Raw genomic sequence first — 22,710 nt, 5'->3', positions numbered from 1 at the left:
GAAAAGACCGGGAGAAAGATAATTCGCCAAACTGGTTCCGCTTCGGGCAACATAATGGCGGCCGGATTGTAGGATTGGTCTGGGTTTGTGACGGGAATAGTTTTTCACAATTTAATTTGATTGAATTGGGGGCTGAACGGCGTTGAAAAAGTCGCCATATGATCAGCGCCAGCGGAGGGTTTGTTACTAAGGCTGGGGTCACACTAACCGAGGCAAAATACTGTCCGTAGCTTACAGGCGTAATACGGATGACAGACCCCTAAACAGTGCTTCGTATGGCATCCGTAATCAAGGTGTGGTCGCGGATTTTGCGCATGTCAGCATCCGTATGTAATCCGTAAGGCGAGATTTTCTCGCCGCCTTGCAAAATGGACATATAATGGAGCCCTATGACAGGTTTATAACAGAAACCAAAGAATAGATATAGACACATAGAATGCATATATATATATATATATATATATATGTATTCTGTGTCACAATGACATGTATATATATATATATATATATATATATATTTTATGTGTCTATATCTATTCTTTGGTTTCTTTATTAACCCTGTCAGTGTGAGTTTACTGTATAGCGCACTGAATTGCCGGCTTTGGTAAAAGACACCGGGTGCGTATTTCTCGCAGGTCACATGTGTGTTCCGTGTGTAATCCGTATTTTTTTGCGCACCCATAGACTTGCATTGGCGTATTACGGGCGTAGTGCGCTGACAGTCCCAGCATGCTGCGAGTGGCACGGAGCATGGATACGGAGGAGAAATATACGGCTGGTGCGAGGGACCCCATAGAGAATCATTGGTCCGTGTGTAATGCTGCTTTTAGCGCCTCTTACTCTCCCGGATTCCTCGCCAGTGTGACCCCGGCCTGACCTGTAAGTCTTGGTTTGTTCATCACTTTGTGGAATGCATTGCTGACAATTTGATTATTGTCACCTCGATCAAAAAGACGTTTTTTTATGACTTTACTTTCTTGTAAAAACAAGGCCTTGTCTGAAACGTTTCACCCTATTGAATCCCCCATAAGGGACGGAATGGACGGAATGTTGGGGATGACGTGAAGAAGAAAGTAACAGGGAATTCCCTGCAGTTTCCTTTCTATAAATGGCAGTGTGAACGTTACCAATCATAGAATCACCTGTGAGCAATAAATCCAAAAAGGACACTTGATTCCGTGCACCACTGAGGCTATGGGCCCACACTGTGTTTTAAAACACACAATGAAAACCGGACTCCTTCCCAGAAATCGCGGTTTTTTCCCCGAACAATTTCACCGTAATTTTACCGCGATTCTGTTCGCGATTTTGCCGCGATATTCAAGCACTTTCCAAGTGATTGTCCAAACATAGTGTGTGACGAGTGTGACCAGGTTTTTACTATTGAGGCGGCCTATGCGGCCTCAATAGTAAAAGATAAAATGTTAAAAATGATAAAAAAAATAAATAAATAAAAATATCGGGGTATATTTACCTTCCGACGTCCCGCGCAGCCTCAGTGACGCTCCCGTTCCCAGCGATGCCTTGCGAGACCTGTGATGACGTAGTCTCGCGTTACTATAGTGATCTCACGAGACTGCGTCATCACAGGACCTTGCCGCAAGGCATTACTGGGAACGGGAGCGTCGCTGAGGCCGGGAATGCAGCGCGGGACACCGGAAGGTAAATATACCCCGATTTTTTATTCTTTTTGTTACAGGGGTATGGTGCCCAGGGCCTGGAGGACAGTCTCCTCTCCTCCACACCCTGGGTACCAACCGCACATGAGACGCTTAACTTCGCACACGGTGGGCATAGCCACATGCGGGAAGCGGTTCTCATGCATTCCTATGGGTGCGGAGTCGCGGCAATTCTTTGTGATTCCGCACAGAAGAATGAGCATGCTGCGATTTATTCCATGATGCGATTCCGCCGCGGAAAAAAGCGCAGCATTAGCGCAGCATGTGCGGAATGTCATAGGAATGCATGGGGGGGCGTTCTGGACACGATTTTTAAATGTTTTTGCAGCGTTTTCGCGCCAAAAATCGCGGCAAAAACGCTTAAAAATCGCATCGTGGGCACACAGCCTAAAGGTGAATATTACATTTAGATTGTTAGAATTGAGATAAGAATGAAAAAGGGACGAGTCTGTGGAATTACCCTTCCAAACGAACATCAGATCGTCCACATATCTACCGAACCAAAAAATGGCATTAAATGTGTCTAGAATTTATTTTTTTATGTGCTAAAAATTCCATTTGTCACCAAGTTTATATCCTGCTTGTAGGCCTCATTCACACCTCTCGCATGGAATCATTCATTTCTGCGCAGAAAATCCATTTTCCATTGGAGATCATTTTGGAATTATTTACTTACTTTTAGATATATCCATTTATATTATTGTATAAAATTTTTTTTTTTTTCTTTATGTACAATTAAATTCTCCAGCTGTATAAAATTAGTGTATGATCTATCTAATATCGACTAATTATATGTCTGACTGTGTGATTGATTTCCTTGGGAAGGTCCATCCTGGAGTGATCTGTATGATTGCAGGGATCCGCTCGCTCTTCCTTTCATGTGTCGCCACTCTTTGGAATTAATTGCAGCTCTGTGATTGGTCTGCAGCCGGTCTATAGTTTTCTCTGCATCTTGTTTTTATTCACCTGTGACTAAGCGAGCCTCTGTGCACCAGGAACGCGGCAGGGGGTTTGGCGTTTTAATATGGCATAATAGCCTAATAAAGGGGTTTTTTTTTTTCATTTATCCCGGTGTGCCGAGCGGACTTTCTTCTTCTTGTGGATAATTATAATTTGCTATAACTAACCACAGTTACTATGTCCGGGCAGCGCCGGGCTCTTCAGCTAGTATATATATATATATATGGGGGTGCACAGTATACATGGGGGCGCACACAGCAGCACACGTCCATACTGTATATATAGGGTACACTGTATATGGGGGTACACAGTATATATTATATGGGGGTATACATTATACATGGGGGCGCACACAGCAGCACACAGTATATATGGGGTACGCTGTATATAGGGGTGCACAGCAGCACATGTCCACATGGTATATATGGGGGTACACAGTACATATAATATGGGGGTATACATTATATATGGGGGCGCACACAGCAGCACACGTCCACATGGTATATATGGGGGTACACAGTACATATAATATGGGGGTATACATTATATATGGGGGCGCACACAGCAGCACACGTCCACATGGTATATATGGGGGTACACAGTATATATGGGGGTACATATAATATGGGGGTATACATTATATATGGGGGCGCACACAGCAGCACACAGTATATATGGGGTACGCTGTATATAGGGGTGCACAGCAGCACATGTCCACATGGTATATATGGGGGTACACAGTACATATAATATGGGGGTATACATTATATATGGGGGCGCACACAGCAGCACACGTCCACATGGTATATATGGGGGTACACAGTATATATGGGGGTACACAGTACATATAATATGCGGGTTTACATTATATATGGGGGCGCACACAGCAGCACACGTCCACATGGTATATATGGGGGTACACAGTATATATGGGGGTACACAGTACATATAATATGGGGGTATACATTATATATGGGGGCGCACACAGCAGCACACGTCCACATGGTATATATGGGGGTACACAGTATATATGGGGGTACATATAATATGGGGGTATACATTATATATGGGGGCGCACACAGCAGCACACGTCCACATGGTATATATGGGGGTACACAGTATATATGGGGGTACACAGTACATATAATATGCGGGTTTACATTATATATGGGGGCGCACACAGCAGCACACGTCCACATGGTATATATGGGGGTACACAGTATATATGGGGGTACACAGTACATATAATATGCGGGTATACATTATATATGGGGGCACACACAGCAGCACATGTCCACATGGTATATATGGGGGTACACAGTATATATGGGGGTACATATAATATGGGGGTATACATTATATATGGGGGCGCACACAGCAGCACACGTCCACATGGTATATATGGGGGTACACAGTATATATGGGGGTACACAGTACATATAATATGCGGGTATACATTATATATGGGGGCACACACAGCAGCACACGTCCACATGGTATATATGGGGATACACAGTATATATGGGGGTACACAGTATATATGGGGGTACACAGTACATATAATATGCGGGTATACATTATATATGGGGGCACACACAGCAGCACACGTCCACATGGTATATATGGGGGTACACAGTACATATAATATGGGGGTATACATTATATATGGGCGCACACAGCAACACTTGATTCGGCTGCCCCCCTCACGTACAATCAGCAGGCACAGCCCTGGCTGACCAGCCTGACCAAAGAACTGAGACGGGTTTCCAGGGCCGCTGAGCGGAGATGGAAGAGAACCCATTCTACTGAGCACTTCAGCGCATACCAGCAGTCCCTTGTCAGCTTTAAGTCCACGCTCTCTGCCGCAAAGCAAACTTACTTTGCATCTCTCATATCTTCCCTGTCTCACAACCCTAAACAGCTCTTCAGCACTTTCAATTCTCTACTCCGTCCCCCTGCACCTTCTCCCCCTCCTCTCATTTCTGCCGAAGACTTTGCCTCCTTCTTTAAAGCAGAAGATCGACACGATCAGACAAAACTTTGGCCCGCAGCCCCCAATGCCCCTCCTAGCCGCTCAGCCCTGTTCTGGAAAAGCCAGCTTCTCCTCCATGACAGAAGATCAGCTCTCCACCCTTCTGTCAAGATCACACCTCACCACTTGTGCCCTCGACCCGCTCCCGTCCCACCTCATCCCTAACTTGGCCACAGTCCTCATCCCATCTCTAACACACCTCTTCAACCTTTCACTTACAAATGGTATCTTTCCCTCATCCTTCAAACATGCCTCAATCACACCCATCCTCAAAAAGCCCTCCCTTGATGATCCATCCTCTGTGTCTAACTATCGCCCGATATCTCTTCTCCCTTACGCCTCAAAACTACTGGAACAGCATGTCCACCTTGAACTGTCCTCCCACCTCTCCTCCTGTTCCCTCTTTGACCGGTTACAATCTGGCTTCCGACCGCATCACTCAACTGAAACTGCCCCAACTAAAGTCATTAATGACCTACTAACCGCCAAGAGCAAGCGACACTACTCTGTCCTCCTTCTCCTGGACCAGTCCTCTGCCTTCGACACCGTAGACCATTCCCTCCTGCTACAGACTCTCTCATCTCTTGGCATCACAGACTTGGCCCTATTCTGGATCTCATCATACCTAACAGACCGAACATTTAGGGTCTCCCTCTCACACACCACCTCCTCACCTCGCCCCCTGTCTGTCGGTGTTCCTCAAGGCTCAGTCCTAGGACCCCTACTCTTCTCCATCTACACCTTCGGCTTGGGACAGCTCATAGAATCTCATGGCTTTCAGTATCATCTCTATGCCGATGACACGCAGATCTACATCTCTGGACCCAACCTCGCCTCCTTACTGACCAAAATGCTACACTGTCTGTCTGCTATCTCAGCCTTCTTAGGGTGATCCTCGACTCTGCGCTCTCTTTCAAACCACATATCCAAGCCCTCGCCTCCTCCTGCCGCCTCAAACTCAAAAGTATTTCCCGGATCCGCTCATTCCTCAACCACAAAATGACAACAACACTAGTGCAGGTTCTTATCATCTCCCGCCTCGACTACTGCAACCTCCTACTCTCTGGCCTCCCCTCTAGCACTCTGGCTCCGCTCCAGTCCATCCTACACTCTGCTGCCCGACTAATCCACCTGTCTCCCCTCTATTCCCCAGCCTCCCCCCTATGCCAGGCCCTTCTCTGGCTTCCTATCGTCCAGAGGCTCCAGTTCAAAACCCTAACCATGACATACAAAGCCATCCACAACCTGTCTCCTCCATACATCTGTGACATGGTCTCTAGGTACCTACCCGCAAGCAACCTTCGATCCTCCCAAGATCTCCTTCTCTACTCCCCCCTTATCTCTTCTTCCCACAACCGCATACAAGACTCCTCCCGTGCTTCCCCCATACTCTGGAACTCTCTGCCGCAACACATCAGACTCTCACCATCAACGGAAACCTTCAAGAAGAACCTGAAGACCCACCTGTTCCGACAAGCCTACAGCCTGCAATGATCCTCGGTCTACTGAACCACCGCACGACCTGCTCTACCCTCTCCTACTGTGTCCTCACCCATCCCTGTAGACTGTGAGCCCTCGCGGGCAGGGTCCCCTCTCCTTATGTATTTGTGTGTCCCTTGTCTTACACATGTTTATTATACTTATCTATATTTCCCCTTTTCACATGTAAAGCACCATGGAATAAATGGCGCTATAGAAATGTAGAATAATAATATATGGGGGTACGCTGTATATAGGGGAACACACGGTATATATGGGGGCGCACACAGCAGCACACGTCCACATGGTAAACAGGGGGTACACAGTATACATTATATGGGGGCACACACAGCAACACACGTCCATACAGTATATATAGGGTACGCTGTATATGGGGCACACAGTATATATTATATGGGGGTATACATTATACATGGAAGCGCACACAGCAACACACAGTATATATGGGGTACGCTGTATATAGGGGTACAAAGTATATATGGGGGCACACAGTATATATATATATATATATATGGGTACACACAGTATATATGGAGGTACATACAATATATATAGGGTACGCTGTATATAGGGGTACACAGTATATATGGGGGCACACAGTATATATATATAGGGGTACACACAGTATATATGGAGGTACATACAATATATATAGGGTACGCTGTATATAGGGGTACACAGTATATATGGGGGGCACACAGTATATATATATATAGGGGTACACACAGTATATATGGAGGTACATACAATATATATAGGCTACGCTGTATATAGGGGTACACAGTATATATATACATGGGGTACACAGTATATATGGAGGTACATACAATATATATAGGCTACGCTGTATATAGGGGTACACAGTATATATATACATGGGGTACACAGTATATATGGAGGTACATACAATATATATAGGGTACGCTGTATATATGGGGGCACACAGCAGCACACGTCCACACAGTATATATGGGGTACGCTGTATATACAGTGGGGAAAAAAAGTATTTAGTCAGTCAGCAATAGTGCAAGTTCCACCACTTAAAAAGATGAGAGGCGTCTGTAATTTACATCATAGGTAGACCTCAACTATGGGAGACAAACTGAGAAAAAAAAATCCAGAAAATCACATTGTCTGTTTTTTTTTCATTTTATTTGCATATTATGGTGGAAAATAAGTATTTGGTCAGAAACAAGCAATCAAGATTTCTGGCTCTCACAGACCTGTAACTTCTTCTTTAAGAGTCTCCTCTTTCCTCCACTCATTACCTGTAGTAATGGCACCTGTTTAAACTTGTTATCAGTATAAAAAGACACCTGTGCACACCCTCAAACAGTCTGACTCCAAACTCCACTATGGTGAAGACCAAAGAGCTGTCAAAGGACACCAGAAACAAAATTGTAGCCCTGCACCAGGCTGGGAAGACTGAATCTGCAATAGCCAACCAGCTTGGAGTGAAGAAATCAACTGTGGGAGCAATAATTAGAAAATGGAAGACATACAAGACCACTGATAATCTCCCTCGATCTGGTGCTCCACGCAAAATCCCACCCCGTGGGGTCAGAATGATCACAAGAACGGTGAGCAAAAATCCCAGAACCACGCGGGGGGACCTAGTGAATGAACTGCAGAGAGCTGGGACCAATGTAACAAGGCCTACCATAAGTAACACACTACGCCACCATGGACTCAGATCCTGCAGTGCCAGACGTGTCCCACTGCTTAAGCCTGTACATGTCCGGGCCCGTCTGAAGTTTGCTAGAGAGCATTTGGATGATCCAGAGGAGTTTTGGGAGAATGTCCTATGGTCTGATGAAACCAAACTGGAACTGTTTGGTAGAAACACAACTTGTCGTGTTTGGAGGAAAAAGAATACTGAGTTGCATCCATCAAACACCATACCTACTGTAAAGCATGGTGGTGGAAACATCATGCTTTGGGGCTGTTTCTCTGCAAAGGGGCCAGGACGACTGATCCGGGTACATGAAAGAATGAATGGGGCCATGTATCGTGAGATTTTGAGTGCAAACCTCCTTCCATCAGCAAGGGCATTGAAGATGAAACGTGGCTGGGTCTTTCAACATGACAATGATCCAAAGCACACCGCCAGGGCAACGAAGGAGTGGCTTCGTAAGAAGCATTTCAAGGTCCTGGAGTGGCCTAGCCAGTCTCCAGATCTCAACCCTATAGAAAACCTTTGGAGGGAGTTGAAAGTCTGTGTTGCCAAGCGAAAAGCCAAAAACATCACTGCTCTAGAGGAGATCTGCATGGAGGAATGGGCCAACATACCAACAACAGTGTGTGGCAACCTTGTGAAGACTTACAGAAAACGTTTGACCTCTGTCATTGCCAACAAAGGATATATCACAAAGTATTGAGATGAAATTTTGTTTCTGACCAAATACTTATTTTCCACCATAATATGCAAATAAAATGAAAAAAAAAACAGACAATGTGATTTTCTGGATTTTTTTTTCTCAGTTTGTCTCCCATAGTTGAGGTCTACCTATGATGTAAATTACAGACGCCTCTCATCTTTTTAAGTGGTGGAACTTGCACTATCGCTGACTGACTAAATACTTTTTTGCCCCACTGTATGGGGGCACACACAGTATATATGGGGTACGCTGTATATATGGGGGCACACAGTATATATAGGGGTACACAGTATATATGGAGATACGCTGTAAATAGGGGTACATACAGTATATATGGGGGTACACACAGTATATATGGGGGCGCACACAGTATATATGGGGGCGCACACAGTATATATGGAGGTACGCTGTATATAGGGGGTACGCTGTATATATATATATATGTACACAGTATATATGGGGCGCACACAGTATATATGGGGTACGCTGTATATAGGGGTACACAGTATATATGGGGCACACAGTATATATGGGGTACATACAGTATATATGGGGTACATACAGTATATATGGGGGCACGCTGTATATATGGGGGCACGCTGTATATATGGGGGCACGCACAGTATATATGGGGTACGCACAGTATATATGCGGTATTCTGTATATATGGGGGCACACACAGTATATATGGGGTACGCTGTATATATGGGGTACGCTGTATATAGGGGTACACAGTATATAGGGGGCACACACAGTATATATGGGGTACGCTGTATATAGGGATACATACAGTATATATGGGGGCGCACACAGTATATATGGGGTACGCTGTATATATGGGGGCACACAGTATATATGGGGTACGCTGTATATATGGGGGCAAACAGTATATATGGGGTACGCTGTATATAGGGGTACATACAGTATATATGGGGTACACAGTATATATGGGGTACGCTGTATATAGGGGTACACACAGTATATATGGGGTACACACAGTATATATGGGGTACACACAGTATATATGGGGTACACACAGTATATATGGGGGCACACAGTATATATGGGGGCACACAGTATATATGGGGGCACACAGTATATATGGGGTACGCTCTATATATGGGGTACATACAGTATATAGGGGGTACATACAGTATATATGGGGTACGCTGTATATAGGGGGTACACAGTATATAGGGGGTACACACAGTATATAGGGGGTACACACAGTATATAGGGGGTACACAGTATATAGGGGGTACATACAGTATATATGGGGTACACAGTATATTTGGGGCGCACACGTCCACACACGGGGCGCATTCCCCCTCCGCAGCACGTACCGCTCGGCTCCCGGTGCCGCCGCCGCCGCCGCTCAGGCCTTTGTCCCCGTCCCTCCGCCTCTCATCTCCGGCTCATCCCTGGACCACACGCGCCCCCTCCATCCAGCACCACAGTGCAGGCTCTGAGCGCTGAGCGCCGCGGGCAGCCCGGGGGCTCCTGGGAAACGTAGTCCAATCTCCAGCACTAACCAACAACGGAGACTATTCCTCGACTACAACTCCCGACACACCGGGCTCAGGAGGGCGGCGTTCTGCTGAGCGGTGCATTCTGGTTATTGTAGTTCTCTGATAACAAAGTCTGTCTAACATCCAACGTAATCCACTAAACAAAGAACTACAAGTCCCAGAAGGAGTCGAGACTGAGGGAATCTGCCTGATGCCGGGATGCAGTGCGGGGACTCTGGTGCACAGCTCGTCCATTCATCCCGGGACCGAGACTGCGGAGAACGGACACCGCAACCGAGCACCGACCAGATCACTGACGATCTACACCCGACCGAGCACCGAGCAGATCACTGACGATCTACACCCGACCGAGCACAGAGCAGATCACTGACGATCTACACCCGACCGAGCACAGAGCAGATCACTGACGATCTACACCCGACCGAGCACCGACCAGATCACTGACGATCTACACCCGACCAGATCACTGACGATCTACACCCAACCGAGCACCGACCAGATCACTGACGATCTACACCCGACCGAGCACCGACCAGATCACTGACGATCTACACCCGACCGAGCACCGACCAGATCACTGACGATCTACACCCAACCGAGCACCGACCAGATCACTGACGATCTACACCCGACCGAACACAGAGCAGATCACTGACGATCTACACCCGACCGAGCACCGACCAGATCACTGACGATCTACACCCGACCGAGCACCGACCAGATCACTGACGATCTACACCCGACCGAGCACCGACCAGATCACTGACGATCTACACCCGACCGAGCACCGACCAGATCACTGACGATCTACACCCGACCGAGCACCGACCAGATCACTGACGATCTACACCCGACCGAGCACCGACCAGATCACTGACGATCTACACCCGACCGAACACAGAGCAGATCACTGACGATCTACACCCGACCGAGCACAGAGCAGATCACTGACGATCTACACCCGACCGAGCACCGACCAGATCACTGACGATCTACACCCGACCGAGCACAGAGCAGATCACTGACGATCTACACCCGACCGACCAGATCACTGACGATCTACACCCGACCGAGCACAGAGCAGATCACTGACGATCTACACCCGACCGAGCACAGAGCAGATCACTGACGATCTACACCCGACCGAGCACCGACCAGATCACTGACGATCTACACCCGACCGAGCACAGAGCAGATCACTGACGATCTACACCCGACCGAGCACAGAGCAGATCACTGACGATCTACACCCGACCGAGCACAGAGCAGATCACTGACGACCTACACCCGACCGAGCACCGACCAGATCACTGACGATCTACACCCGACCGACCAGATCACTGACGACCTACACCCGACCGAGCACAGACCAGATCACTGACGATCTACACCCGACCGAGCACCGACCAGATCACTGACGATCTACACCCGACCGAGCACCGACCAGATCACTGACGATCTACACCCGACCGAGCACCGACCAGATCACTGACGATCTACACCCAACCGAGCACCGACCAGATCACTGACGATCTACACCCGACCGAGCACCGACCAGATCACTGACGATCTACACCCGACCGAGCACCGACCAGATCACTGACGATCTACACCCAACCGAGCACCGACCAGATCACTGACGATCTACACCCGACCGAACACAGAGCAGATCACTGACGATCTACACCCGACCGAGCACCGACCGGATCACTGACGATCTACACCCGACCGAGCACAGAGCAGATCACTGACGATCTACACCCGACCGACCAGATCACTGACGATCTACACCCGACCGAGCACCGACCAGATCACTGACGATCTACACCCGACCGAGCACAGAGCAGATCACTGACGATCTACACCCGACCGACCAGATCACTGACGATCTACACCCGACCGAGCACCGACCAGATCACTGACGATCTACACCCGACCGAGCACCGACCAGATCACTGACGATCTACACCCGACCGAACACAGAGCAGATCACTGACGATCTACACCCGACCGAGCACCGACCAGATCACTGACGATCTACACCCGACCGAGCACAGAGCAGATCACTGACGATCTACACCCGACCGACCAGATCACTGACGATCTACACCCGACCGAGCACCGACCAGATCACTGACGATCTACACCCGACCGAGCACATCACTGACGATCTACACCCGACCGAACACAGAGCAGATCACTGACGATCTACACCCGACCGAGCACCGACCAGATCACTGACGATCTACACCCGACCGAGCACAGAGCAGATCACTGACGATCTACACCCGACCGAGCACCGACCAGATCACTGACGATCTACACCCGACCGAGCACCGACCAGATCACTGACGATCTACACCCGACCGAGCACCGACCAGATCACTGACGATCTACACCCGACCGAGCACCGACCAGATCACTGACGATCTACACCCGACCGAACACAGCAGATCACTGACGATCTACACCCGACCGAGCACAGAGCAGATCACTGACGATCTACACCCGACCGAGCACCGACCAGATCACTGACGATCTACACCCGACCGAGCACAGAGCAGATCACTGACGATCTACACCCGACCGACCAGATCACTGACGATCTACACCCGACCGAGCACAGAGCAGATCACTGACGACCTACACCCGACCGAGCACCGACCAGATCACTGACGATCTACACCCGACCGAACACAGCAGATCACTGACGATCTACACCCGACCGAGCACAGAGCAGATCACTGACGATCTACACCCGACCGAGCACCGACCAGATCACTGACGATCTACACCCGACCGAGCACAGAGCAGATCACTGACGATCTACACCCGACCGACCAGATCACTGACGATCTACACCCGACCGAGCACAGAGCAGATCACTGACGACCTACACCCGACCGAGCACCGACCAGATCACTGACGATCTACACCCGACCGACCAGATCACTGACGACCTACACCCGACCGAGCACAGACCAGATCACTGACGATCTACACCCGACCGAGCACAGACCAGATCACTGACGATCTACACCCGACCGAGCACCGACCAGATCACTGACGATCTACACCCGACCGAGCACCGACCAGATCACTGACGATCTACACCCGACCGAACACAGAGCAGATCACTGACGATCTACACCCGACCGAGCACCGACCAGATCACTGACAATCTACACCCAACCGAGCACCGACCAGATCACTGACGATCTACACCCGACCGAACACAGAGCAGATCACTGACGATCTACACCCGACCAGATCACTGACGATCTACACCCGACCGAGCACAGAGCAGATCACTGACGATCTACACCCGACCGAGCACCGACCAGATCACTGACGATCTACACCTGACCGAGCACCGACCAGATCACTGACGATCTACACCCAACCGAGCACCGACCAGATCACTGACGATCTACACCCGACCGAGCACCGACCAGATCACTGACGATCTACACCCGACCGAGCACCGACCAGATCACTGACGATCTACACCCAACCGAGCACCGACCAGATCACTGACGATCTACACCCGACCGAACACAGAGCAGATCACTGACGATCTACACCCGACCGAGCACCGACCAGATCACTGACGATCTACACCCGACCGAGCACAGAGCAGATCACTGACGATCTACACCCGACCGACCAGATCACTGACGATCTACACCCGACCGAGCACCGACCAGATCACTGACGATCTACACCCGACCGAGCACAGAGCAGATCACTGACGATCTACACCCGACCGACCAGATCACTGACGATCTACACCCGACCGAGCACCGACCAGATCACTGACGATCTACACCCGACCGAGCACCGACCAGATCACTGACGATCTACACCCGACCGAACACAGAGCAGATCACTGACGATCTACACCCGACCGAGCACCGACCAGATCACTGACGATCTACACCCGACCGAGCACATCACTGACGATCTACACCCGACCGAGCACAGACCAGATCACTGACGATCTACACCCGACCGAGCACCGACCAGATCACTGACGATCTACACCCGACCGAGCACAGAGCAGATCACTGACGATCTACACCCGACCGAGCACCGACCAGATCACTGACGATCTACACCCGACCGAGCACCGACCAGATCACTGACGATCTACACCCGACCGAGCACCGACCAGATCACTGACGATCTACACCCGACCGAGCACAGAGCAGATCACTGACGATCTACACCCGACCGAGCACAGAGCAGATCACTGACGATCTACACCCGACCGAGCACCGACCAGATCACTGACGATCTACACCCGACCGAGCACAGAGCAGATCACTGACGATCTACACCCGACCGACCAGATCACTGACGATCTACACCCGACCGAGCACAGAGCAGATCACTGACGATCTACACCCGACCGAGCACAGAGCAGATCACTGACGATCTACACCCGACCGAGCACCGACCAGATCACTGACGATCTACACCCGACCGAGCACAGAGCAGATCACTGACGATCTACACCCGACCGAGCACAGAGCAGATCACTGACGATCTACACCCGACCGAGCACAGAGCAGATCACTGACGACCTACACCCGACCGAGCACCGACCAGATCACTGACGATCTACACCCGACCGACCAGATCACTGACGACCTACACCCGACCGAGCACAGACCAGATCACTGACGATCTACACCCGACCGAGCACAGACCAGATCACTGACGATCTACACCCGACCGAGCACCGACCAGATCACTGACGATCTACACCCGACCGAGCACAGAGCAGATCACTGACGATCTACACCCGACCGAGCACAGAGCAGATCACTGACAATCTACACCCGACCGAGCAAAGAGCAGATCCGATACAGACAGGAGATCAATCACAGACCCAAGCAACTAATGAGAGACACAGACAGGATCACACAGGAGAGGATTAGATACACAGCTCAGCAGTCAGTATCACACAGGATAGGATTAGATACACGGCTCAGCAGTCAGTATCACACAGGAGAGGATTAGATACAGCAGCTCAGCAGTCAGTATCACACAGGAGAGGATTAGATACAGCAGCTCAGCAGTCAGTATCACACAGGAGAGGATTAGATACAGCAGCTCAGCAGTCAGTATCACACAGGAGAGGATTAGATACACAGCTCAGCAGTCAGTATCACACAGGAGAGGATTAGATACACGGCTCAGCAGTCAGTATCACACAGGAGAGGATTAGATACACGGCTCAGCAGTCAGTATCACACAGGAGAGGATTAGATACACGGCTCAGCAGTCAGTATCACACAGGAGAGGATTAGATACACGGCTCAGCAGTCAGTATCACACAGGAGAGGATTAGATACACGGCTCAGCAGTCAGTATCACACAGGAGAGGATTAGATACAGCAGCTCAGCAGTCAGTATCACACAGGAGAGGATTAGATACACGGCTCAGCAGTCAGTATCACACAGGATAGGATTAGATACACGGCTCAGCAGTCAGTATCACACAGGATAGGATTAGATACACGGCTCAGCAGTCAGTATCACACAGAAGAGGATTAGATACACGGCTCAGCAGTCAGTATTACACAGGAGAGGATTAGATACACAGCTCAGCAGTCAGTATCACACAGGAGAGGATTAGATACACGGCTCAGCAGTCAGTATCACACAGGAGAGGATTAGATACACGGCTCAGCAGTCAGTATCACACAGGAGAGGATTAGATACACGGCTCAGCAGTCAGTATCACACAGGAGAGGATTAGATACACAGCTCAGCAGTCAGTATCACAGGAGAGGATTAGATACACGGCTCAGCAGTCAGTATCACACAGGAGAGGATTAGATACACGGCTCAGCAGTCAGTATCACACAGGAGAGGATTAGATACACGGCTCAGCAGTCAGTATCACACAGGAGAGGATTAGATACACGGCTCAGCAGTATCACACAGGAGAGGATTAGATACACACCTGCAGTTGCTGTTGAACATTATAACGGCTGAATGTCTCCCCCTGCTGGTGCTCCCGGTCTCTGCACCTCCATCCAATATATGAGCGACGCATGTGATATTAGCAAACTACACTTCCCAGAAGTCTACGCGGGATCACGTGATCTTTGTGTGCAGTCAGCTGATGTCCGGGTGTGAGGTAAATGTATCCTAGCGAAAGGAGGGAACAGACCCCGCGGTATAAGTATAGGGGGGGTGTAACAGACCCCGCGGTATAAGTATAGGGGGGGTGTAACAGACCCCGCGGTATAAGTATAGGGGGGGTGTAACAGACCTCGCGGTATAAGTATAGGGGGGTGTAACAGACCCCGCGGTATAAGTATAGGGGGGTGTAACAGACCCCGCGGTATAAGTATAGGGGGGTGTAACAGACCTCGCGGTATAAGTATAGGGGGGGTGTAACAGACCCCGCGGTATAAGTATAGGGGGGGTGTAACAGACCTCGCGGTATAAGTATAGGGGGGTGTAACAGACCCCGCGGTATAAGTATAGGGGGGTGTAACAGACCCCGCGGTATAAGTATAGGGGGGGTGTAACAGACCTCGCGGTATAAGTATAGGGGGGTGTAACAGACCCCGCGGTATAAGTATAGGGGGGTGTAACAGACCCCGCGGTATAAGTATAGGGGGGGTGTAACAGACCCCGCGGTATAAGTATAGGGGGGTGTAACAGACCCCGCGGTATAAGTATAGGGGGGTGTAACAGACCCCGCGGTATAAGTATAGGGGGGTGTAACAGACCCCGCGGTATAAGTATAGGGGGGTGTAACAGACCCCGCGGTATAAGTATAGGGGGGTGTAACAGACCCCGCGGTATAAGTATAGGGGGTGTAACAGACCCCGCGGTATAAGTATAGGGGGGGTGTAACAGACCTCGCGGTATAAGTATAGGGGGGTGTAACAGACCCCGCGGTATAAGTATAGGGGGGTGTAACAGACCCCGCGGTATAAGTATAGGGGGGTGTAACAGACCCCGCGGTATAAGTATAGGGGGTGTAACAGACCCCGCGGTATAAGTATAGGGGGGGTGTAACAGACCCCGCGGTATAAGTATAGGGGGGTGTAACAGACCCCGCGGTATAAGTATAGGGAGGTGTAACAGACCCCGCGGTATAAGTATAGGGGGGGTGTAACAGACCCCGCGGTATAAGTATAGGGGGGGTGTAACAGACCCCGCGGTATAAGTATAGGGGGGGTGTAACAGACCCCGCGGTATAAGTACAGGGGGGTGTAACAGACCCCGCGGTATAAGTACAGGGGGGTGTAACAGACCCCGCGGTATAAGTATAGGGGGGGTGTAACAGACCCCGCGGTATAAGTATAGGGGGGGTGTAACAGACCTCGCGGTATAAGTATAGGGGGGTGTAACAGACCCCGCGGTATAAGTATAGGGGGTGTAACAGACCCCGCGGTATAAGTATAGGGGGGTGTAACAGACCCCGCGGTATAAGTATAGGGGGTGTAACAGACCCCGCGGTATAAGTACAGGGGGGTGTAACAGACCCCGCGGTATAAGTACAGGGGGGTGTAACAGACCCCGCGGTATAAGTACAGGGGGGTGTAACAGACCCCGCGGTATAAGTACAGGGGGGTGTAACAGACCCCGCGGTATAAGTACAGGGGGGTGTAACAGACCCCGCGGTATAAGTACAGGGGGGTGTAACAGACCCCGCGGTATAAGTACAGGGGGGTGTAACAGACCCCGCGGTATAAGTATAGGGGGGGTGTAACAGACCCCGCGGTATAAGTATAGGGGGTGTAACAGACCCCGCGGTATAAGTATAGGGGGTGTAACAGACCTCCATTTTGCCCTTCAGGTGGACAGAGGTCAGAATGGATGTGAACACGGATTGGACGGTCTTGGTTCTCACCTGTCAGCACAAGGACAGCGTCCAGGCTTTCCATAGAGGTGAGACCCCTCAATACTCGATAGCAGCTTCCTCCTCAGTCGGCCGTCGCTCATCACTGCCATGATAATAACCTGTCACCCTGATAATGCCGGCCACTCCGCAGGCAGCAGGTTATGGAGTGGAGAGGATTAATATGTAGCTTAGAGTGACCAGATACAGTATAACCTGTGATTAACCATTTAACCTCTGCTCTTTCTGGGACGTTTGGTCCGGTGGGCGGTCCCATCATTGACTGACAGCTATCTCTGCATGCACACTTCTACAGCTGTCAGTCACCGATGGGACCGCCCACTGGAGCAAACATCCCAAAAAGAGCAGAAGTTAAATGGTTAAACACAGGTTATTCTGAATCTGGTGTCATGAGATGATCTCTCCCTCTGCCCAGCTCCTCCTGTTCTGTAACATGGAGCCTGCAGTTTGGATTGCAGGTTCACGGTGACAGGTTCCCTTTAAAGGGAATTTCCCACAAACAAAAAGTTCATTTTAATTAATAGATCTTGGAATATTAATAATTTCCACAATTGGATGATAAATAAAATGTTCCTGTGCCGAGATAATCTTATACTCTGCCCCTGCTGTACTGTGTAATGGTCGTGCCTGACCATACAGGAACATGGTGTGATCGTACCACAGCTCCTGGGCAGAGGGAGCAATAGAGAGCTGCCGTTATATCGCGGGGGTCACAGAGATAAAACCTCTCACTGCCCGGTATTAAGAAATGTTTTATCTCAAATAAGAATCGGCTGTGACCCCCGTGATAGAACGGCAGCGCTCTATTGCTCCCCCTGCCCAGGAGCTGTGGTACGATCACACCATGTTCCTGTATGGTCAGGCACGACCATTACACAGTACAGCAGGGGCAGAGTATAAGATTATCTCGGCACAGGAACATTTTATTTATCATCCAATTGTGGAAATTATTAATATTCCAAGATCTAGTGAATAAAATTAACTTTTGTTCGTGGGCTTACCGCTTTTAAGTAACCGAAGAGATGCAGAACATTGTGTAAGAGCAGAGGACTAAAATGTAGTCACTGCACCAGCAGAATAGTGAGCGCAGCTCTGGAGTATAACACTGTTACATATTACTGTCTGTCACTCTGACTGTTATCCATTACTGGTATTCTAGAGCTAGAGATCCGGCAGCGTCGGGGGATTCTTCCATCTGACACACTTATCCTGACTGTGGAAGACCCTCAGGCTCACGTGGGAAGTGGCGGGGCCACCCTGAACGCCCTCCTTGTGGCTGCAGAGCATCTGAGTGCCCGGGCTGGATACACGGTGAGGTGGAGCGTTGTGAAGTCATCCTGTGTGGATACGTCGAGGGTCTTTATGATGTTGCCTCCTTGCAGGTGGTTTCCTCTGATGTCCTCCAGGGAGCGCGGCTGCTCATCCTGCACACGGTGAGTGGTGGTGGTGGGGGGGGGGGGAATGTGCGGCTGAGGTTGGGGGGGGGGGGGGAATGTGCGGCTGAGGTTGGGGGGGGGAATGTGCGGCTGAGGTTGGGGGGGGGAATGTGCGGCTGAGGTTGGGGGGGGAATGTGCGGCTGAGGTTGGGGGGGGAAGGTGCGGCTGAGGTTGGGGGGGGAAGGTGCGGCTGAGGTTGGGGGGGGGAGGTGCGGCTGAGGTTGGGGGGGGGGGTGCGGCTGAGGTTGGGGGGGAATGTGCGGCTGAGGTTGGGGGGGGGAATGTGCGGCTGAGGTTGGGGGGGGGGAATGTGCGGCTGAGGTTGGGGGGGGAAATGTGCGGCTGAGGTTGGGGGGGGATGTGCGGCTGAGGTTGGGGGGGGGATGTGCGGCTGAGGTTGGGGGGGGGATGTGCGGCTGAGGTTGGGGGGGGGATGTGCGGCTGAGGTTGGGGGGGGGATGTGCGGCTGAGGTTGGGGGGGGGATGTGCGGCTGAGGTTGGGGGGGGGGATGTGCGGCTGAGGTTGGGGGGAGGGATGTGCGGCTGAGGTTGGGGGGGGGATGTGCGGCTGAGGTTGGGGGGGGGGATGTGCGGCTGAGGTTGGGGGGGGGGATGTGCGGCTGAGGTTGGGGGGGGGATGTGCGGCTGAGGTTGGGGGGGGGATGTGCGGCTGAGGTTGGGGGGGGGGGATGTGCGGCTGAGGTTGGGGGGGGGGATAGAATCATAGAATCGTAGAGTTGGAAGGGACCTCCTGGGCCATCTGGTCCAACCCCCTGCTCAAAGCAGGATTCGCTAAATCATCCCAGTTAGGCCTGTTTCACACTTCCGTTTTTGTGTCCGCCAAACGGATCCGTTTCCGTTTTTTTGACGGAAACTGATGCAAACGGATCCGTTTTTAAAAAAACGGATCCGTTTTTTTGACGGATCCGCGGTAACCACTAATGGAAGTCTATAGGACAAAAAAAGGATCCTGCAAAAAATGGCGGATCCGTTTTTTTACGGAAACCAACAGATTTTGACGGATTTGAAAAAACGGAAGTGTGAAACAGGCCTTAGATGTCTGTCCAGCCTCTGTTTGAAGACTTCCATTGAAGGAGAACTCACCACTTCTCGTGGCAGCCTGTTCCACTCATTGATCACTCTAACTGTCAAAAAGTTTTTTCTAATATCTAATCTGTGTCTCCTCCCATTCAGCTTCATCCCATTGCTTCTAGTCTTTCCTTGTGCAAATGAGAATAAAGTTGATCCTTCTACAATGTGACAGCCCTTTAGATATTTGTAGGCAGCTATTAAGTCTCCTCTCAGTCTTCTCTTTTGCAAACTAAACATTCCCAAATCCTGCAACCTTTCCTCATAAGACAGGGTTTGCAGACCGGTCACCATTCTGGTCGCTCTTTTCTGAACTTGCTCCAGTTTGTTGATGTCTTTTTTAAAATGTGGTGCCCAAAACTGGACACAGTATTCCAGATGAGGTCTGACCAAAGAGGAGTAGAGGGAAATAATGACTTCACGTGATCTAGACTGTATGCTTCTGTTAATACATCCTAGAATTGCATTTGCCTTTTTTGCTGCTGCATCACACTGTTGACTCATATTCAGTCTGTGATCTATTAGTATACCCAAGTCTTTTTCACATGTGCTGTCACTTAGCCCTATTCCTCCCATTCTATATATGCTTTTTTCATTTTTATTGCCCAGATGTAGTACTTTGCATTTCTCCCTGTTAAAAACCATTCTGTTAGTTGCTGCCCACTTCTCCAGTTTATTTAAATCTTTTTGAATCCTCTCTCTCTCTTCTCTAGTATTAGCTATCCCTCCTAGCTTTGTGTCATCAGCAAATTTAATCAGTTTACCCTCAATTCCTTCATCTAAATCGTTGATAAAGATGTTGAACAATACAGGGCCCAGGACAGAGCCCTGTGGTACCCCACTTGAGACATTCTTCCAACTGGATGTGCAGCCATTTACGACCACTCTTTGGGTCCGATCACTAAGCCAGTTATGAATCCACCTAACAGTTGCCTTGTCCATTCCATACTTAGTCATTTTTTCAATAAGGATTGTATGAGAGACTTTGTCAAATGCTTTGCTGAAGTCAAGATATACTATATCTACAGCATTTCCTTGATCCACCCAATCAGTAATACCATCATAGAAGGAAATTAAATTAGTCTGACATGACTTATTAGTTACAAACCCATGCTGACTCTGTTTAATCACTTCATTCTTATCCAGGTATTGACATACATGTTGTTTAATAATTTGTTCAAAGATCTTTCCTGGTATAGAAGTCAGACTCACCGGCCTATAGTTGCCTGGGTCCACCTTCTTCCCATTTTTGAAGATAGGAACAACATTTGCTCTTCTCCAGTCTTCTGGCACTTCTCCTGTTCTCCAAGAATTTTCAAAGATTATGGAGAGGGGTTCAAAAATTTCTTCTGCTATCTCCTTCAGTACTCTGGGGTGTAATTCATCTGGACCTGGAGACTTGAATACATTTAGGTTAGCTAAGTGTTTCCTCACTATCTTTCTGTTTATAGATATCCTGGATTCTTCTATTCCCTTAATAGGACAGTGAATAACAGTTGATGTTACATTTCCTTTCTGAGAGAAAACAGATGCAAAATAGGAATTTAAAAGTTCAGCCTTCTCAACATCCTGTCTTACCATTTCATCATTTTCATCCTGTAAAAATCCTATAGCATCTTTGACTTTTCTTTTACTTTTGACATATCCCCAAAATCCTTTATTATTGCTTTTGACATCTCTTGCAAGCCTCAATTCATTTTCAGCTTTAGATAATCTGATTTGTGCCTTGCAGGTTCTGCAGACAGCATTATATTCTTCTTTAGATATGCCTCCTTCTTTCCATTTTATAAACATTTTTTGCTTCCTTTTTAGCATGTGCTTAAGTTCTGTGTTCATCCATCCTGGTTTCCTTAAATGCTTCCTATTCTTCCCTCTTTTCGGAATTGTTAACAACTGTGCTTTGAGAATTTCATTTTTCAAGATTTCCCATCCTTCCTGGACATTTTTGTCTTTAAGGATATCCAGCCATTGGATCCCTCCAATTCTCTTTCTGAATCCCTTAAAATCTGCCTTTCTGAAATCTAACCTTGACATCTGAGTCTTCACAGGTCTTCCGCCTCTAGTTATCCAAAATTCTAAAATAGCATGGTCGCTACCTCCTAGGGTCCCAGCCACTTTTACCTCCTCAACCATTTCCTCCCTGTTTATAAGGATTAGATCCAAGGTAGCAGTTCCCCTTGTTTTCTCCTTTACCTTTTGGAAGATAAAGTTGTCA

General features: G+C 49.3%; 2 protein-coding genes across 8 annotated transcripts in view; one reads left to right on the top strand and one right to left on the bottom strand.

Moving 5' to 3' along the window:
• ST3GAL2 (ST3 beta-galactoside alpha-2,3-sialyltransferase 2) overlaps positions 1-16,122 on the bottom strand; it is a 42,423-nt gene extending 26,301 nt beyond the window's left edge. For 2 of the 5 annotated variants that reach the window (XM_073564341.1, XM_073564345.1), the window contains exon 1: positions 9,893-10,029. The gene's annotated coding sequence lies outside the window, so the exon portion shown is untranslated. Of the gene's footprint in view, positions 1-9,892; positions 10,030-16,052 lie in introns of those variants that run through there. The other 3 variants (XM_073564343.1, XM_073564340.1, XM_073564346.1) reach the window with 3 other exon arrangements.
• Positions 14,626-22,710, top strand: part of FCSK (fucose kinase) — a 26,826-nt gene continuing 18,741 nt past the window's right edge. The window contains exons 1-4 of one of the 3 annotated variants that reach the window (XM_073564337.1): positions 14,626-16,229; positions 17,907-17,998; positions 19,129-19,280; positions 19,352-19,402. In XM_073564337.1, coding sequence (XP_073420438.1) covers positions 17,923-17,998; positions 19,129-19,280; positions 19,352-19,402 — 279 coding nt within the window. In that variant the 5' untranslated portion in view covers positions 14,626-16,229; positions 17,907-17,922. The other 2 variants (XM_073564336.1, XM_073564338.1) reach the window with 2 other exon arrangements.

This window comes from Dendrobates tinctorius, unplaced genomic scaffold (genome assembly GCF_039654945.1).
Source record: "Dendrobates tinctorius isolate UK_male_01 unplaced genomic scaffold, ASM3965494v1 ptg000450l, whole genome shotgun sequence".
Lineage (NCBI taxonomy): Eukaryota > Metazoa > Chordata > Amphibia > Anura > Dendrobatidae > Dendrobates > Dendrobates tinctorius.
This window is presented reverse-complemented; position numbering and strand designations above follow the sequence as displayed.